Source organism: Capra hircus, chromosome 4 (genome assembly GCF_001704415.2).
Source record: "Capra hircus breed San Clemente chromosome 4, ASM170441v1, whole genome shotgun sequence".
NCBI classification, from domain to species: Eukaryota; Metazoa; Chordata; class Mammalia; order Artiodactyla; family Bovidae; genus Capra; species Capra hircus.
In genome coordinates this window covers 66,337,007-66,354,570 of record NC_030811.1, presented here as the reverse complement: position 1 = coordinate 66,354,570, position 17,564 = coordinate 66,337,007, and the positions used below count along the sequence as shown (strand labels likewise).

Genomic DNA, 17,564 nt, shown 5'->3' with positions numbered 1-17,564 from the left:
AGCCACCTCAAACTTCTAATTCCAGTTGTGGTCCATTTAAAGACTGCGTATCAACTAAGACTATTTAAAGACTGTATGTCAAGCTTTCCCCATAATGTTTTCCAATTTCCCAGATACATTATGCCCTACATTGAAAACCGCCTTTTTTTTTCTTTCTCTTCTACAACTTAGCTTATTCTATTCTCAATCCCTGGAATGTGTTCTACACTTCTAGTTTAATGAACTTCTGTGTTTTGTTTTTTCCCCCCTAAAAACTTTACCTCAAATAAACCTCTTCCATCTACGCATCCTCAATTCCTTGGTACAATAATTAAACCTCTTTTCACAGTTTGCATTGATTTGTCAGCCCTAAATTATGTATTTTCTATTTTCATAGTGTATACTTTTCAAATGTAGTGATCATTATTTTGCTGAAAATTTCTGTAGCATGGTGAGTTATACATAGGATGTGCTTAGTGAATATGTGTTGAATAGAACTGAGTGTCAGGGACTATGTAAGAATAATTCCAATGAAAACAGACATACAAGATCAAAAGAGTGATCAATGTAGACTACACTGTTGAAAAAGTATTCGTGTGGGGTAGTAATTGAGCTGGAATTCATATAACAAGTAGAATCTGATTGGCTGATCAGAAAAAAAGAGGAGGTTACAGAGCAATAACAGCACAAGAAAAGGAATAGAAAAAAAATGGAATATTGAATGTTCGAAAACAGAAAGGCTATATATCAGGCAGAACACAGCATTTATTTCTGAAATAATAGAGGATAAGGTAGAGAAAGGAAAAGAGCTCAGTGGTAGTGGCACATAATTGCAAGGCTTAGGTTTGTAAAGCTTTATCCAGTGGTCACTGGGAAGTCATTAAAAACTGTACACAAGTTATGAGAAAAGAGAAAGGAGCAATTATTTATCCTATGATGGTATCAATAAGATAGAGTTTACATGCTAATTAACAATGATAGAATTGATCGTTCCAGACACTTGGTAGGACTTTTCTAGAAGCATAATTTCTCACCAAATTCTTATCTCTGTACTCAATTTCTACAGCTTTAAGTAGTCAATTTACAACAAGTGCTATGAATATATTTTACAGGATCAAAGTTGTATGTTAGTCACTTAGTGTTTTCATCTGGTCAATTCAAGCACCCATTCTGAGCTTTGCCTATTTAAGTGGTTTTGATATTTCAATATCAGACTTAAAGTACTATATTGTCCACTTTTTCTTTGTGTTTTAAAGTCAGGATGACTCATTGATCACTTATTTTCAATTATTAAGACATAATATTTTTCTGACAGATAGTAGACAATCTAAAGAGCCAACAGAATTCTATTTAGCAACTGGTCTTGCTTGAATGTGTAGGAAATAAAGGAAAATAAAGAGAAAATGTAAAAGATTAAAACTGGAAGTATTAAACATATTCTTCTAAACATTAGCAAATAAATTAGCAATGTTCTTTAAAACTTTAAAAAACAAGTCTGTTTTTTTTTTCCCTCTTAGCTGAAGTCCTAACGAACAAAAGCAATAAATCAACAGTCTAGGAATTTGCGATTCACTTTATAACATTTCTGGGAGAATCATTAAAGATCCTTGAATTTTTCTTTCCTAAAACCTCAACTTATAAACAGGATTATCTCATAGATCTGATTGAGATCTTAAAAGTGTCTTCAAGAAACCACAAATAGTCCAGTAATATGCACAGTAATTTCAAAAGTGATCATGAAACTGATCTGGTTTTTTAAAACCTATGATCAGCACATGTGATAAGCAAACATTTGGAAAAACTGAATGGTTTCTTTCTTTGACCAATATGCAGAATTAAAATTAAAATACACATATGCATAATATTATACATATGAACTGTGGCTCAAGAACAAAGAACTGTCAGACCATCAATAGTTTCCCCTTAATTCAATGAATAATGGAGAGATATAAGGAAAGTCACTTAGATTCTTTAGTTTTCTGAACTGTAAAACAAAGGAGTTGAATTAATAATTCTAAAGACTCTTTTAAGCTAACGTGTCCTATCAGTCATTACATGGCTGAAATGCATTTTGTTTGGACACCCTCTCCTCTTTATTTTGGCGATGCACTAGCAGGGCATGACCCCTCTAATAAAGCAGAAGGACTACATGCATAATATACAGAAAGACAAGGTCAAACATGCAAAAAAGTATGCTTCCAGCCTCAATATGTACAAAAGATATACTTTTCACTCTTAAGAGAGTATGAGATATGCAACTTATAGGTAACATGGACTTAAGGAGAAATAATGATTAAACAACAGTACACATGTTAATTCTTTTATGTCTTTTAATTTTATATTGGTTACTGTTAGGTAGTTAGAATAGGAAAAAGGAGTCCAGAAAAGCAGTGGCTAAAAGAAAAAGAAAGGAAAAGCCCACAAAAATAGAACCAAGGAAGGTCCGAGGACCGGAATGAGGACCGCAGGGAGAACAAACAGCACTCCTGGCCAGCCCGAGTCACACAGGGCAGGCCCAGGGGGAGGAGGAAACACATAAAAGGAGGAGCCAAAGGGCCAGGTGCCTCGCTCTTTTCCTCTCTCTCTCTTTCTTCTCTTCACATCTTTTGGGTTGGCATGCCCTCACGCCTCAAGAATATATTTTCCTATATTTTCTAAATAAAACTGAGCTGTAACACAGAGCTGTAACACAGAGCTGTAACATTGATCTGTCCGAGAGAGCTGCGACATGGTCTGTCCCAGGGCTGTAATGCTGGTCCGTCACTTCAAATTTTGTTGTGATGAGACAGAACCAAGGAAATTACACACTCCCCCAACAGTTACCTTTGTATCAAGAAAATTTTCACTAGGTTTGCATATATAACATTAAATTCTTAAACCTTTACACTTATTTATCAAATTTTGATATTACTTTGCCAACATGAATTTATGAATCATGCTTATTTTAATAAGAATTTATCTCCGATATATTTACCCGAGACTTCCTTTTCACTGTAGTATCTCTTAAGAATACTCTTAGTAAAGAGCACTTAAGATCTCTCAAGATCTCTTGAGATTTCTTACTCTCATTCTATATAATCTGTTTTAAGCCCTACTAAATATTCTACACAAAAATTCTAAATTAAAATTAAGATATTATAGTTATCCTGGAGTGTGATGTTACAAGACACTGGATCTGAGTGATAGATTACTTCTGCCAATATTCTAAAATATCTTACACTATCTCTCTTAAGAGAGAACACAAAGCTCCCTGCTAGAATGATAATGACAACTTCAGGGAAAAGAACTTAGCTGCAAGAGCTGGAGCATTTCATGTAGCTCCTTAATGTTAAATATGACAGAAGTTCCATCCTGAAAAGCTTACCAGACATTGTATAAGACTTTATTCTTTATTTTATCAGTAGTGTGAATCTATTTACACCAAATTTATTATAATTCTGATAAGGAATATAATTAACTGAAGTAAACAAGTACAATTTCATCTAAGTTGTATGGTGCATTATGTGATTATAGCATGACTGAATTCTGGTAATAGTAAGCTTTCTGAACTCCACTGGATAAAGGTTTAAAGTATAGTTTCATGTTTATATTTAAAGTACAGTGTGCAGTTTCAGGTTTATATTTGAATGCCATTGGGAATCATGTACTGCTTAACTTGACATCCTACAGATTAAATATATGAAAAATTTATTTATAAATACTTTTATGTAAATATATTGTTGCATGAATGGTGCCAATAATAAAAATGTGATTCTGTAGTTTGTCAATACTGTGCATAACTCATTTTACCTAATGAAAATTAAAAATGCAAAATATTTAAATGCAAAAGAAGAGAAAAAAATGAATTGTAGATAGAACTCAATAAAAAGAAATTCTTTTACATAACTGATCTTTTAGATATGTACGTGTATGTGCATGTGCTCATGGGGTGTGCAAATTTATACACTAGGATGACTTGATTTTGTGCCTTTCACTGACTATGCTACAATAAGTGGTGTAGAAATAGACAAGGAACAGAAATACAAGTGATAAATATAGAATATCCAGTTTATCAATGATGTTAAGAAATATGCAAGAACTATAGAGTGAACTGTTAAAAGCTAATGCATATTATATTTCATATTTGTAGAGACTATCACTAGTAGCTCATTACAAATAACTTTAAATGTGAAAGCAAAAATACAGTCTGCTCGAATGGGCACCATAAATTCACATTATTGCCACATACATATTTGAGTGTATGTATCAATTTATTTGATGAAAAATATATTAACAACAACAAAACCAGACAACTAAATAAATAATCCTTTCATCAGCCCCTGATTTGTGCCATACTGATGCTTTGGTGAATCATCAAGGGAAGTAAATTATTCATTATAAATTTCAAAGAAGAGTCTCCATTGAAAAAGCTCTGCTACTGGTCCTTCTTGGAACCAACATCAAGAGAATTCATGGCAGTCTCAAATATTGCAGTAAAATAGAAGGTGAGAGGCAAATTACTCAGGAGAGGTGTCTAGAATGAACTGAGCTCAGGGAGCTACATCCCAGCTGAGTGGGGTGTGTAAAGATAATTATTAATATCTTGAGTTACACTAGGAAAGAAAACGATTAATCAAGGAGTTGCATACAAATGTCAGTCAAGGCTTTAAAAACTGAAATCTTTATTCTCTTTCCAATGGAAAACCTAGAAGGTTTTTAATAGTAGCTCTAAATACAGTCACTATAATATAGCATATTGGCATTAACAAATCATTTGTAATATAAGTGTTTGAAATATTTGATTATCTTAATTTCATATCAAGGACTTATAATAATATCAGTCTTATTGTAATAGGACAAATTACTCAAAATAAACATGATGAATTAACAAATCTGATCTACATTGCTTTAAAATAAATTCAAACTTATACTAACACACATTCACACTAATAACAAACAGTTACATCTTGCAATATAGGTTTTATAGGAAGGACTTTCCAAAAAATTTACCACAACATTATCCCATCTGGTTAATTGTCTCCAGCTTGTTAGTTAAAATTATCAATACCATTACTAAGTAGTAATTTCTCTCTAATTCTCGGTTAATCTCTGCTAACACGTTTATAACAGAAAAGGGAAGAAATTAATTGGTGATAAACTGGCACTCCGCATGCATTCCCTAATTCCTTATTCTCATGTGTTCTGGCTGGATACAGACAGCTGATGGTACAATCACTTTTGCTAACATTCTTTTCCCATGATTTTCTTTGACTGCCAGAGGACATCATTTAGGTCCAGTGAGGCAGGGTTCTTTCTCTTTCACTCAGCTTAACAAATCAGAAAACTTTAGATAACTGATTTTTGTGAGTGAAAAAATTAGTGTGTGTCTTAAATTAATGAGTATTTTCCACTCAGTAAGCAACATTTCCATCTTGGTCATGGCATAAGTTAATATTCCAAACCTCTTGCTTAGTGTTAATACCAAATATCAATACGTAATTAAATTTATGTCAAACAGAATTGCCTCTTTGGTCCAAGCAAGAGTATACTGATGATACCATGGATACTGAGTCAGACATCTACTGTATACTTTCTGTGTGTTAGTCATCAAGCTAAGTAGTTTTGGGATTATCAAATGTAAACCTATTACCACTCTATGACGTAGATACTACCTACCTAATTTTACTATCTGTCCTATTTTACAGATTGCAAACATAATGCTAAAAAAAGTCAAGTAACTACCCAGTATTCAGTTTAGAAAGCTGATTCCAGAGTCCACAGGACAGATTATTTGGTACTGAGTAAAATTTATGGAAAGCCTAAAAAGAGAGAGAAATTTGGAACAGAAAAAGATTCTTAAAACCATCATTGTCCTCTTTTCCTTAATTTCTCCAATCCACAATTCCCATCAAAATGAAACATTCAGGAGGCAATCATAATAGAGTCAAGATCTGTAGGGGAAAAGACCCGAGGTGGTCAATGTAATTTAATTTGAATGTGATACATAACAGCTAGACCAAGACCAACCAAGTCTTACTTTTAATTTATAGATCCAACAAATTTTGTTCATCAAAATATGCATATGATTCAGTGGTAAAGGTTTTGAAATTAAGACCCCAAAGACAAAGACTGAGCATTCTGCCATAATTGCCTTAACAGTTAGAGCCAACAGGCAGAGTCCTATGTAAAACAGTATTCCTATAGGTGTAAAAACCTGTGTAAAGACCAACAGTACCATTATCTGCAGGTAGGTGCTAATAAGGGCATTCAGGCAGATGAAGTGTCAACAGGGTCGATCTCTCGAGGAGTGAACTCAGGTTACTACCATGTGGCAGGGAAACCAAAGGTTATGAAATTTAGGATTGTAGCCAGGGAAAAAAGACAGGCATCAATACTATTACTAAAGACTGAAAGAAAAGCAAACTAAAGATTTGCCAGATTAGAGTTAAATATACACCATTTGAAAAACCTGAGTGTGAAAAGCAAGTACTGAAAAGTAACCTCTTAGAGTGAAACTCATTTACTCTCATATTCATGTCTTTTAAAGCCAAAACTCAATGCCTTTCTCTTATAAAATTCAAACTTATAATAAGATTATTAAACTGTTACTCTTAGAATATTAAATGTACAACCTATGGTGCTCAAAGATTTCCTAAAAAAAAAAAAAGGTAGAAACAGTTTAAGATTTACAATTTTTAGGTAGAGATGATATAAGTAATTGTGGATACAATTACTACTGCCCAGAATTGCAATGAATTAGCAGATGTACCGGAGAAGGCAATGGCACCCGCTCCAGTACTCTTGCCTGGAAAATCCCATGGATGGAGGAGCCCAGTAGGCTGCAGTCCATGAAGTCGCTAAGAGTCGGACACGACTGAGTGACTTCACTTTCACTTTTCACTTTCACGCATTGGAGAAGGAAATGGCAACCCACTCCAGTGTTCTTGCCTGGAGAATCCCAGGGACAGTGGGCTGCCGTCTATGGGGTCACACAGAGTCAGACACGACTGAAGCGACTCAGCAGCAGTAGGTGCACATTATACCTAGTCTATTAGTATAATCTCCAGTAATCTCATGGTGTTCAGACTTATTCAAGTACCACCCCAGCATATTAGTAATATGAAATTTAACAAATACTAAGAGAGAGAGCCATGCTTCATCACACAGAAACTGTCAACTACAAATAATAAATAGTCTTTGTTTTAGTTTGCATCTGGATTTTAAATCACATTATGTAGCCATTTTAGCTCACAAAAAGTTCGCATCTAATATAATCAGTAAAGGAAATAAGCCCCTACTTAGTACTGAATGTTTCCCTGTTGTTGTGAAGTCCAGAAGCACCATTTGCAAAGTCACTCAGTGATTAATCTGAAATATTGTTTGGTGCACTTCAGGGATGGTAAACACCTGATCCATGCACTGTCATTCTCTTTTTACCCACCAACCACAGAAGACCTCACTAATTTATGCTGACTTGCTTTCTACCTTGGAGACTAACTATAGTCTCAAGTACATGGCGTAATCTCAGACTCTTGTTCAACACAGTATTCAAGGCAGTCATGAATGATGTGGTATACCCCTGGAAAGATCAATACATTGGTGATTTCACAAACTTGGGCTATAAATTCAGGCTTGCCATTGAGGAACTGCATGGTACTTGTGAGCCATTTATTTAATTTCTCCACAGTTTGTTTTCATTCAGAAAACATTGCAGTGAAAAGATATAATGCTGTAGATTTAAATTTCTGTCAGTAGAATAGAGAATAATTTTTTAAAAGTAGAAGCAGATTTACATAAAGAACAAAATATTATTAGTTAAGCCATCTCACTCTTCAGGCTAAAGAAAACAATTTTTCCACTGAGATTATTTTAGGAAAATGTGTTACCAATTAGGAATACTGCCTGCTTAATTTTTAATGCAGCATTTTTAAGTATATTTTTGAATTAATCTTTTTTACTAAGTTAAAATACATAGCTATTTTTGAAGTTTAACTTAAATTTGTTTTCTTCAAAACATACAGCAAAAACTTAGAAATTAAGATTATTTTAGTCTTTCACATAAATTTACATAATTTGAGCAAAACTTGCCACTACTTCTTAATTTTTGCTATTCTTTCAAAAGTTATTACTATTATTAGGAGAACAACACTTTAGAATTAAAATGAATGAAACCCTAAACTAGGTAATTTCAGACTATTATAAATCCTAATTTCATATACAAAATTTATTACCAGTCCCCTGCATTCATTATTTCTATAAAACAGTATGTTATCACTTTTTTCACTTCTATTTTTGCTTTGCATCCAACATTTTAAAAAATGTTTAAAGATTGTATATTTTCCACAAAGAATAGCATTCCATGTTAATCTGACACTATTTTTATTGATAAAAATCTTTCTTTTTTTAACCAAGGTATGAAATTAGATATTTCTGTTTTACTATTTGGTTATGAGTCTACAATCATAAATTAAGAAATATTACATATATGGTAGTAAAAAATATTTTTTAGGTGAGACAGTTTAGGAATATTCTAGACAATAGAACCTAAAAAACTACATCAATTCTTCAAGAAACAAGCAAAAATTCTATAAATGGAAATATATGACTTACATATTTAGAGATTCCTTAGGAATACAGGTAGTGTCCATGCTAAATAGAAACATGAAGTTGCTCTATTTAAAAATTCTTGAATGGCCACTTCAGGACTGCTATTCATTTCCAAGGCTAACTGGTATGTGAATTGGGTCACAAAAGCAATTTTCATTGAATATTATAGTCTAAAGAGACAAATTATACTCGGTGACAGAATATGTAAAAAGAGGCCTTGGCATATTTATATGTTAACTTGCAGAACTCAGAATAGCAACTATTCCCTAAAATATTTCTTGTATCTATCCATAATCTCCATTTAGTTTATGCATATCAATAACATCTCATCAAATTATTTCTAAATCTGTTCCAGAAAGCATAGTGGTTCAAGAAAAGTACAGTGGTGAAACAGCCATACACCCTTACATATGTAAAGTAAACGTTAATGTCATCAATTCACAGAAACTGTGATCTATAAGCGATGAAACATAATTGAAGTAAGAATATAAGAACCAGCAGGAAAAAAAACTACATCTGCGCCTTAACATTAGTCATCTCTTGATCATCTTCACGACTATATGGCAGTGGCTAACAGAAAAGCACAGACCATCTATTTAGTGGGGTTGGGTCTATGGCCTTATATGTAGTAGCTGAATCGCTAATGGTCCAGTGTAACTTACTGCAAATGTGTTGTGAGGATGCCCATCACCAGAAGAGTGGCCACAGACACATAATTTTGTTTCTGGAAGCAATTCCTAGATTAAACAAAGAGAATCAGGAGTTGGCTTTTTTCCCCCAATCTTATGCTAATAATGTACATTATCATTTAAGAAAATTATTTTGGATTATTATCTTGATAGGTCAACCTAGACAAAACTATCCCACCTTTGTATCACAGCTAATAATAGTATAAATTTTAAAAATAGGAATTATTTGGCAGATGTTAATTTGAATATTTGAACATATGAATTAATCACTAACCAAAAATTATTGATCTGCCATGATCTTGACTTATGAATCTTACTTCTCATTTCTAAGCTAAACTTATAGCCAATGTTAATAAATACTCCCACAACTTTAAATGGTACTATGATTTTAGAGTATGGGTTGCTATTTGTCTTTAAACTATGTTTTTCACACAAGCTAACTGTTGACTCATCAATTACAACCAATGTAAATGAACATAAAGCCTGTCTTGTCATAAAATGTAAGAACCATCACAAGAACCTCATTTAATAAACTGTCTAGGCTCTGCATTACTACAACAAAATATTGCCATTTATTGTAGATCAATAAATATATATTTAAGACTATGGAGCCAAGCTCCATAATCTCTGATAAAACCTGTTGAATTATGTCATTTGTATTGAAAACTACTCTATATACTCAAATGAACGGTTTGCATTTTTATCTGTAAAAGTAAAGTGATTATTTATTGATAAATGACAAGAAATGTCATTTTTTACCTAAGTAGTATTAGACATTTCAAAAGATTTTGTCTGAAGGGCAAAAGGATTACACTGCATTTGAATAGACCATGTGACAACACATCCTTAGACTTCATGTATGATATGAAAGGATGATCCCCATTCGTAAGATACACAAGGGAAATTATAAGTATATCAGAAAAGAAGAAAAGCAAGGAGGAATGTGGTAGGGGTGTCAAGGCGTATTTGTAGTGGTTTGATGCATGTAAATATTACATCTTATAAATAATTCTTTTCAAATACATCTCTGAAGTTCAGGGGCTCTGTTTAAGAAACGGATTGTATATGCTTTACATGACTAGGTGTCATTTTTTTTTCAAGATAAGAGCAACCTTAATTCAAACAGAAAAAAAACAAAAATGGCTTCCCAAATATTCTTCTCCTTCAGTTGCCTATGGAGAAGTATGTCACCTGACACTGGCAGATGAGGAAAATACGTTCAAGTAATATTTTACTGTCAGAATCCAACAAACACGTTTTCATCTAAATTATTTTGTCAACAGCCTTGTAGTACCCTTGCTAACCTTATTTGGCACCAGTGAATAATTAGATACACAGGGGTGTGACTCCAATTGAAGGTGTTGGCATTGTAGCACTCTGTGAAAATATTAACTATGAGGTTAACTCCAATTTTCTCTTCTTTAATTAAATGCACATGGTACTAATGAGGTAACCTACTGTTCCTTGATAGCACTAATTAGCTAAGAGGAGTGTACACTCTCACACTGCAATTTAAACCTAAAAATAAGGTTGAAATATGCTAATTGCAAGCAATTTAAAACAGTACAAGTTGAAGAACTAGTCATAATAAGAGAAACTGACTGCTTTACAGTTAGGCAGCTGTAACTTTGCTTAAAATCAAAACAAGCCACATGATTTTTGGACTGCTATTTAACAAGGTCATAAGCATCTGAAAATTAAAAAAAAAAAGAAATGCTACTCCATACCACAGAAATGAACCAACTAACAAAAAATGCTCAGATTGACATTTGTCTACCTAAAACCAAAAATGATTAGAACTCCAAAAGTGCCTCGACACTATTTATATTGACTGCTGAAAATGAAATTCCATAAGTAAGCAACATCACCTTAAGCTCTTTCAAGAGCATCCAACTTAAATATTGTACTTTGTATCTCCAACACAGACAAAACATGTTGGGTGCTGGAGGTCCGCCATCCCAATCACAAGCTCGGAGGGAAGATTTAGAGGTGACTAAAAAACAGGACATTTCCAGACCAGATACAAGTATCCTGATAAAAATACACAAAAGATGCTATGGAATAAAATGGTGTAGGCACCATTTAAAGAATATAGGTGCCAAGATTATCTGAAGGATTTCATTGTAAGAGGGAGATTTTTGCTACATTACTTCTACAGATTGCAGTTATGGGTTGAGAGCAGCCTGAAGCATCACTGTGAGAATTTTCTCCATTCTCAGCTCAAATGACTCATAAATATAATTTCAGTAAATCTAAGTATAATCCAAACTATCTTCTTTAATTGTGTCTCAAAAATTTACACAATATGATTTCAACCGATAACCACTGAGATAACTGACATAAAACAAAATTCTAAAGGACCTTCTGGAGCCATTACATATTTTTGTTAATCCAAAACTTTGTTTAACCAAAGCAACCATCAGCTGACAGTGCCAAATCATTCCTGTTGCTGGAGATAAAAATACAGCAAATAAAAATGCTACTGTCATTAATCTATCCTTGGAGATAAAAGAGACAGGACTGTCCCACAGTAAGGACTTGCAGTGACACTTCTGTGCAGTCATTTTGCATGCAAAATTATAAGTTTAAACAATCAAAAGAGTTGAACAAGCAATAAAAAGTCAAAAACCAAAATCTGTAAAAAGAGAAAGTCAACTTAATCTTATGTTTACTGAAGAACAATACCTTGGAAAAAAGTAAACCATTTGAAAGGCAGTCTTTTAAGTAACTCCCAATTAGTAACTCCAGGAGTTAAAAGTATGTGAGAGTAAACTTTGCACTGCCATTAGCCCACCATCACGTCTTGCCGAAAAGCTTGGTTGAAGAAACTGCTTTGAAAAACCTACCAAGCTTCTCCTGGCTGTCCTAGAGCTCTCTACAACAGAAGGAGACAGAATGTTGGCAAGAGATGCTAACCAACCTCCGACCAACTATGCTTGAACAGATCCATGAGGTTGCAGGTCTGTAAAAGGGTAGCAAAGCAAATGAAATCATATAGTCATTGGAGGCAACCTGACATGGTCCAGCAAATCACAGGGAAACACAATATGAATGGATGTTTTAAGTGTTTGCATCTGTTTCAGATAAGCACCAAAGAAAATTTTAAGAGTGAAAAGGCCATGACAATGTACTGGAATGGGCTTTCAACATTAACTTCAGAGGGAATCTATTCTTCCGTTAAATATGGATCATAGCAATTTTCTGTTAAAACAATAAAGAGTAAGTCGTTCTGTGTTGGAAATGAGAGCACTGGGTCTGGAGACAGTCTTCTAGGGTTCAGATCCCGACTCAACACTTATTAGGAATGTGACCTTGAGTAAATTACTTAGCTCTCCTTCCTCTCTGTCCAGCTTCCCAGGTGGCTCTAGCAGTAAAGAACATGTCTGCCAATGCAGGAGACATAGAGATGCTGGTTTGCTCCCTGAGTCAGGAAGATGCCCTGGAGAAGGACATGGCAACCCACTCCAGTATTCTTGCCTGGAGAACCCTGTGGACAGAGGAGCCTGGCCGGCTGTTGTCCTTAGGGCTGCAAAGAGTCGGACATGCCTATGAAGCACGCTTAGCACACATGCATGCTTTCTGTCCAGAAAGGGAATAGTAAATAACAAGGTTCTAAGGTTGTCAGATACGCTGATTTATGAAGTACTTAGAACAGTGCTGGTATCCATATGCTTAATGTCTGTTAGTTATGTACTTATTACTATTTATTAGCTATCATTATTGCTTCAGAACATGCAATTTTTTTCAAATAAAAAATTATTAATAGAACAATCTTTTGGACTCTGAGGGAGAGGGAGAGGGTGGGATGATTTGGGAGAATGGCATTGAAAGATGTATAATATCATATAAGAAACGAATCACCAGTCTAGGTTTGATACAGGATACAGGATGCTTGGGGCTGGTGCACTGGGATGACCCAGAGAGATGGTACGGGGAGGGAGGTGGGGGGGGGTTCAGGATGGGGAACACGTGTACACCCGTGGCAGATTCATGTTGCTGTATGGCAAAACCAATATAGTACTGTAAAGTAAAATAAAGTAAAATTAAAAAAAATTATTAAAGTTCTACTGTATATAAAAAACACTGTAAAGGATGCAAAATTTCCCAGGACATTCTATCTGCATTCAAATAGCTTTCCATTATTATTAGACTTCATGATATAAACCAAAGTATCTTCCATATAAATAAAAAATATTTGTTTCTCCTAAGAAACCTGGTGTGGCAAAGCAAAAAGTTAATATGAGGGTGTTTGCATTCAGTGACAAAGTTAAGTGACTTCTAAGAAATAATATAATTTCTACAAAGTTGACGATGGTATGTTTTTCACAGAAAAATGGGAAAGTATTATAAGTTGATCTTTCCTAACAAATGAACGTATTTTTAAATTATAATTTTTTGAGGTTGGCTGAAAATAATCAAATTTTTCTTTAAAATTTTTACAAATTTAGTGTCTTATAAAATTTGGGACAAAATGATATATGAATGGAATAATGATCTACATTTTAAAGGTGCAAAATTTTTTTCAAAGAAGTCTTTGTCCAGTCAGGAATTGTGGACCCTCCTGACCTAATATGAAACAAGAATAAAATTAAATGGTTGAGTGGCCTTTCCTCTACTCTAACTGTTCTGTTCGTTGGTTTAGTTGTCTGTTTTTAATCCATTCATCAAATCTGAGAGAAGTTGTCCGAAGGACAGTGTGGCCAGGGTTGTACCAGGATGATACATGTTGGCTTTACAAATTCAAAATATTTTTGTTTGAATCTGCCCATCTCCGAAAAACAGATTAAAATCTGCCTAGCTTTGACAGAGGAGGTGAAGAAAAGAGAACTACTTCCTGGGAAACACTGGGTGTTTCATAAGCCCAGTGGATCAGAGTAGGAGGTATATCATTTGAAATCAGTCAATGAGTAGAAGGACCACACACCCTGGAGAGCCAAACCAATATGAGCACACGCCTGAAGACTCTTCATCCTCAACAAGCAGTAAGACTATCTTATGTCCTTCTGTGGTACTGACTACAAAACCTATATGATATAGCGAGGAGAATACAGTACAGCCATTAAAGAACCACCTTGCAGAGAAGGAAAATAAAGCCCAGGCAGGTGATAATATTTACAAAGGTCATGCTTCTATTTATTTTTTTAAGGCTGCTGTGCATCATGAAACCTACAGATTTTCAAACTTTAGCATGTAAATAATGTCTGGATAAGCTGTTATAATTAAGAATTCAAGGTTAGACATCTAGATTCAAAAATTCTAGACAATCAGATTCAAAATCCACGAGTACGCATTTTTCAAGTGTCTTGAGAACTGTGATTTAGAGCTTCCGTGATTACACTTGGAGAAATACTGTCTTCTGTGTTCAAGATACTTGTATGACAGGTAAGTTTTCATTCTTTTATTCTATTATTCAGTCATTCAATACTTAAGAACCTGCTATGTGCTATAAGCTATATTATCCATGTAGATATAGAAATAAAAGAAAATCATCTCTGGTTCCAAAGGAGAGTGGGCAGAATAGCCTTGTAAACTAGGATACAACTAAGTGTGCCATTTGCATCTTGAACCTCTTTGACAATCTGATAAAGTCTAGAATGACTTCCTCAGAAAGAAAATTTAATTACATAAAATAAAATATAAGAAGTTAGGAAGGAAATCAGTTATACCGAAATTCAATTATCAAAATATTTAAAAAGCTGGGTTTGTAAATATTAATCAATGTGCTTCTTTGTGAATATATTACATAATAAGACATAATGTCAGATTAATAGCCACTATAATTTTAAGTAGTAATAAGCATAACTAATACTTCTAGATATTTTTGCCAGCTGTAATGTAATATGAAAACATCTGTCATAATTTTTTATGACAGATGTAAAACAATGTCATAGACAATGCCAATCTTCCTGTGGTTTGTTACCTACATTTGTAATAGAAGAAAATATTAAGTTTTAATTAGAGATGAAAATGAGAATACTTTTTCTTCCATTCATGTTCATTGACCTCCTGTATCTACCCATGGATCCCACACTGAGACTCAACATTAGAGAGAAATGTACTAAGACATAAAAGGAACAGTTCCACTGTATTGAAAGAATGTATTAAGAATGAGAAATTTATTACTTGAAAAAGAAAGACCTGGAAAGGAAGAAAGAGATGATCCAAAAGACTTAGAATTGCACTTGACAAATGTGATCATGTGGGTGTGGCTCAAATGTGAGATGGACAGGGAGAGAGGATGAGAGAGAAGACCAGTAAACTCAGATTATGGAAAGTTCTGCACATCAGACAAAGAGAATTTCTATCATGTCCTGAGGTAAAGGGAAGAGCAGATTTTCTTTTAAGGAGACATTCCAAAAGCCTGAGGATGTGGGCTTAGACTAGAACTGGGACCTGATAGATGGTAACCTAAGATGCCCAGAGATTCACTGGAAAGTTAATTATGGTGTGGGCCAAATCCAGAGCAGTCAAAGTGAGAAAACAGTACTCATTTTAAGAAGAGGCTAACTTCTGATTTGAAAATTATCTGAGTGACAGAATGAATGAGTGAAGGACACTGGAAGTAGATTGTGATGTCACCAAAAAGTTAAGAGGACACAAGAAAACAAAACAAAATAAAAATTAAGAGGATTGGCTTCATTTGGAAATACTATACTGGAGGTGACTGTAGGATATGCAGGTAGCTATTTATAGCAAAATTTTGAGTATAGTAAAAGCTTTAAGTTCAGGGACATCTGAGATCTTACATGGTGGACACAAGCAGTGAGTGGATGTGTTGGCACTGAGATCATCTAAGGAGGTGGTTCTCTGTTCGGTTCAGCTCAGTAAACTAGTCGTGCCTGACTCTGAGAAACCAGGGACTGCACACGCCAGGCCTGCCTGTTCATCACCAACTCCCAGAGTTTACTCAAACTCATGTCCATTGAGTTGGTGATGCCAACCAACCATCTCATCCTCTGTCGTCCCCTTTTCCTCCCACCATCAATCTCTCCCAGCATCAGGGTCTTTTCAAATGAATCAGTCCTTAGCATCAGGTGGCCAAAGACTGGAGTTTCAGCTTCAGCATCAGTCCTTCCAGTGAACATTCAGGACTGACTTCTCTAGGATTGACTGGTTGGATCTCTTGCAGTCTGAGGGACTCTCAAGAGTCTTCTCCAACACCACAGTTCAAAAGCATCAGTGCTTCAGTTCTCGGCTTTTTTTATATTCCAACTCTCGCATCCATACATGACAACTGGAAAAAAAACATAGGTTTAACTAGACAGACCTTTGTTGGTAAAGCTGGTAAATCTCTCTGCTTTTTAATAGGCAGTCTAGGTTGGGCATAGCTTTTCTGCCAAGGAGCATGCGTCATTTAATTTCATTGCTGCAGTCACCATCTGCAGTAATTTTGGAGCCCAAAAATATAAAGTCTCTCACTGTTTCCAATGCTTCCTCATCAACTTGCCATGAAGTGATAGGACTGGATGCCATGATCTTAGTTTTCTGAACGTTGAGTTTTCAGTCAACTTTTTCACTCTCCTCTTTCACTTTCATTAAGAGGCTCTTTAGTTGTTCTTCGCTTTCTACCATAATGGTGGTGTCATCTGCATATCTGAGGATATTGATATTTCTCCCGGCAATCCTGATTCCAGTTAGTGCTTCATCCAGCCCAGCATTTCTCATGATGTACTCTGCATATAAGTTAAATAAGCATGGAGACAATATAGAGCCTTGATGTAATCCTTTCCCGATTAGGAACCAGTCTGTTTTTCCATGTCCAGTTCTAACTGTTGCTTCCTGATCTGCATACAAATTTCTAAAGAGGCAGGTCAGGTGGTCTGGTATTCCCATCTCTTTCAGAAATTTCCACAGTTTGTTGTGATCCACACAGTCAAAGGCTTTGGCATAGTCAACAAAGCAAAAGTAGATGTTTTTCTGGAACTCTCTTGCTTTTTCGATGTTCAAATAGATGTTGGCAATTTGATCTCTGGAACCTCTGCCTTTTCTAAATCCAGCTTCAACATCTGGAAGTTCATGGTGAACGTACTGTTGAAGCCTGGCTTGGAATATTTTGAGCATTACTTTGCTAGCATGTGAGATGAGTACAACTGTGTGGTAGCTTGAGCATTCTTTTGCATTACCTTTCTTTGGGATTGGAATGAAAACTGACCTTTTCCAGTCCTGTGGCCACTGCCGAGTTTTCCAAATTTTCTGGCATAGAGTGCAGCACTTTCACAGCATCATCTTTTAGGATCTGAAATAGCTCAACTGGAATTCCATCACCTCCACTAGCTTTGTTCATAGTGATGCTTTCTAAGGCCCACTTGA

At 34.9% G+C, this 17,564-nt stretch overlaps 1 protein-coding gene across 2 annotated transcripts in view; it reads right to left on the bottom strand.

Moving 5' to 3' along the window:
* The window catches only part of FOXP2 (forkhead box P2), a 673,273-nt gene that overhangs the window by 138,629 nt on the left and 517,080 nt on the right, over nucleotides 1–17,564 (bottom strand). For both annotated transcript variants that reach the window (XM_018046611.1, NM_001285654.1), the window contains one exon: nucleotides 9,228–9,302. In XM_018046611.1, the coding sequence (XP_017902100.1) occupies nucleotides 9,228–9,302 (75 nt within the window). The remainder of the gene's footprint in view (nucleotides 1–9,227; nucleotides 9,303–17,564) is intronic.